The sequence below is a fragment of the Colobus angolensis genome, unplaced genomic scaffold (genome assembly GCF_000951035.1).
Source record: "Colobus angolensis palliatus isolate OR3802 unplaced genomic scaffold, Cang.pa_1.0 Scaffold130, whole genome shotgun sequence".
Classification (NCBI taxonomy): domain Eukaryota; kingdom Metazoa; phylum Chordata; class Mammalia; order Primates; family Cercopithecidae; genus Colobus; species Colobus angolensis.
The window spans coordinates 563,480-566,154 of NW_012114253.1; the positions used below are offsets into that span (position 1 = coordinate 563,480).

At 37.6% G+C, this 2,675-nt stretch overlaps 1 protein-coding gene across 3 annotated transcripts in view; it reads left to right on the plus strand.

The window, feature by feature from the left end:
• Positions 1 to 2,675, plus strand: part of USP48 (ubiquitin specific peptidase 48) — a 111,179-nt gene that overhangs the window by 32,995 nt on the left and 75,509 nt on the right. For all 3 annotated transcript variants that reach the window (XM_011933968.1, XM_011933967.1, XM_011933969.1), the window contains exons 4-6: positions 347 to 474; positions 813 to 937; positions 1,853 to 1,961. In XM_011933968.1, coding sequence (XP_011789358.1) covers positions 347 to 474; positions 813 to 937; positions 1,853 to 1,961 — 362 coding nt within the window. The remainder of the gene's footprint in view (positions 1 to 346; positions 475 to 812; positions 938 to 1,852; positions 1,962 to 2,675) is intronic.

Consider the following 2,675-nt stretch of genomic DNA (forward strand, 5'->3'; position numbering starts at 1 on the left):
CTCCTGCCTCAGCCTCCCGAGTAGCTGGGACTACAGGCGCCCGCCACCTCGCCCGGCTAATTTTTTGTACTTTTTAGTAGAGACGGGGTCTCATCATGTTAGCCAGAATGGTCTCGATCTCCTGACCTCGTGATCCGCCCGTCTCGGCCTCCCAAAGTGCTAGGATTACAGGCTTGAACCACCATGCCCAGCCACCTTTTTCTTTTAAAGTTTTAAACTGATAATAAAGTATTAATCTAGTTTGGATATAGGGGTGTTTATGTTCTCATGTGAAGAGGAAGTACCAATTTTTGAAAAGAAAAGTAGCAACTTAAAAAAACCCAAATTTATATTTTTGTTTTAATAGATTATGAGCCTCAAACAATTTGTGAGCATCTCCAGTACTTGTTTGCTTTGTTGCAAAACAGTAATAGGCGATACATTGATCCATCGGGATTTGTTAAAGCCTTGGGCCTGGACACTGGACAACAGCAGGTAAGAACTGAATTTTTTTTTTTTTAATATTCAGAGGTACCCAAGCATTCCTTAGAATGTTTATAAAGGGAGATGAAGTAGAATGCTTTTTAAAAATTAAATTTTTTCTATTTTGAATAAAAGCCTTTGTTTACTGTCCAATATTTTACACATTATACTTGATTCCATTTATGGAAATTCATATGTGGGCACAAACTGATTGAACATAGCTGTAGCCCCTTTTTGAAAATGTTAAGTTGAAAGTATAGGTAGATTCTGGAATGTTGAATATATTACTATTTGTAGTAGAAGTTGAAAAGCAAGATATGATTTCTCTTTTCAATAACCTAAACTTGTAGGATGCTCAAGAATTTTCAAAGCTCTTTATGTCTTTATTGGAAGATACTTTGTCTAAACAAAAGAATCCAGATGTGCGGAACATTGTTCAACAGCAGTTCTGTGGAGAATATGCCTATGTAACTGTGTAAGTCTGTTTCAACTTTTTCATGGTACATTTTGTTCTAAGGCAGTTGCTCATATGTTAACTATTTTTCAGTGCAGTTCCAGGTTATAGCTTTAGTGGGTTGTCATGGGACTTGAAATATTTATGGTAATACATTTCCATGGGAACACATAAACAAGTGACTTGGTAATTGCAGTTGAACCCATCCGGGTGTTAGGAATGGTGTCTGGGTGAGCTCTTGCAGTCTGCTCTTGTTTTATGGCTGTGTGGTATGAGTTAAAGAGGAAGATTGGAACTGGCTAGAATACTAAAAGTAAACGTCAAATGCCTGTTAAAAAATTCGCATGAGTACAATGTACAGCATTTGGGTGATGGTGACACTGAAACCTAGACTTTGCCACTGTGCGATATGTTCATGTAACAAAACTGCACTTGTACCTCTTAACATTTATTTTAAGCAAATTTCTCACTTAATGCTTAGCCTCACCAGTCACTTTCTGTTTTTCTTTTCTTTTCTTTTCTTTTTTTTTTTTTTGAGATGGAGTCTTGCTCTGTTGCCCAGGCTGAGTGCAGTGGTGTTATCTCAGCTCACTGCAACCTCCACCTCCCAGGTTCAAGTGATTCTCCTGCCTCAGCCTCCTGAGTAGCTGAGATTACAGGCGCGCGCCACCATGCCTGGCTAATTTTTGTATTTTTAGTAGAGACGGGGTTTCACCGTGTTGGTCAGGCTGGTCTCGAATTCCTGGCCTTGTGATCTGCCCACCTTGGCCTCCCAAAATGCTGGGATTTTATTTTGTTTTTAGTATACATAATTTCTGTGAAAGAGAACTGATGAAGGTTATAAATGCTTTTTTCCATCTTTCTAGGATGTAATACAGTATAACTTTGTTGCTTTCCACACTCTGATTTGAATTTTGTCATTCTATTTTATTATAGTTGCAACCAGTGTGGCAGAGAATCAAAGCTTTTGTCAAAATTTTATGAACTGGAGTTAAATATCCAAGGCCACAAACAGTTAACGGATTGTATCTCGGAATTTTTGAAGGTATTCACATTTTGGTGTATGTATTGTTCCTGCCCATTAACAGTTAAATGGTATGCTGAGTGCTATTCTGTTTTGATTTAGTGACTGGAGCTTTTATTGTGTCAGCTTTTTCTATATAAGAAGCATCTCTGTGTAATGATTCAGAAGAAACTTTATGAAGTACCAAAGCAGGCTGTGTCTTAAAAATAATTTTGCTTATTTCAAGTTATTTTATATGTAAAGTTATGTATGTGTGAGAAGATATTCTGTGAGTGGGTAGTGGGGTATTGAAAGAACTCTATGCTCGGTTATCATAAAGGTAATTTACCTTGTCATGCAGTGAAAACTAGAACGTGTTAAATACGAAACTTTTTTACGTTGATAAGGTCATTCTGCTTTCCGTGTATTTAGATTCATGTGGAGATAATTCAGTGATTCTGTTCTGAGTGGAAAACTGCTAAGAGGAACCCTTTGTTGTCAAGCATGAATGTATACGTAGCGTAATAGACAAGCTTATTATCTAGCTAGCTAGCTAGCTAGCTGTCTTCAGATACATTTTGTGCTTTCTTACTTCCTCAGCTCATCCATAAGCATGCCTAAAGTAGTCATTGAATTCATTTCACTGAAGTTTTTTTTTTTTTTTTTGAGATGGAGTTTCTCTCTTGTTGCCCAGGCTGGAGTGCGATGGGACAATATCGGCTCATTGCAACCTCCGCCTCCTGGATTCAAGTGATT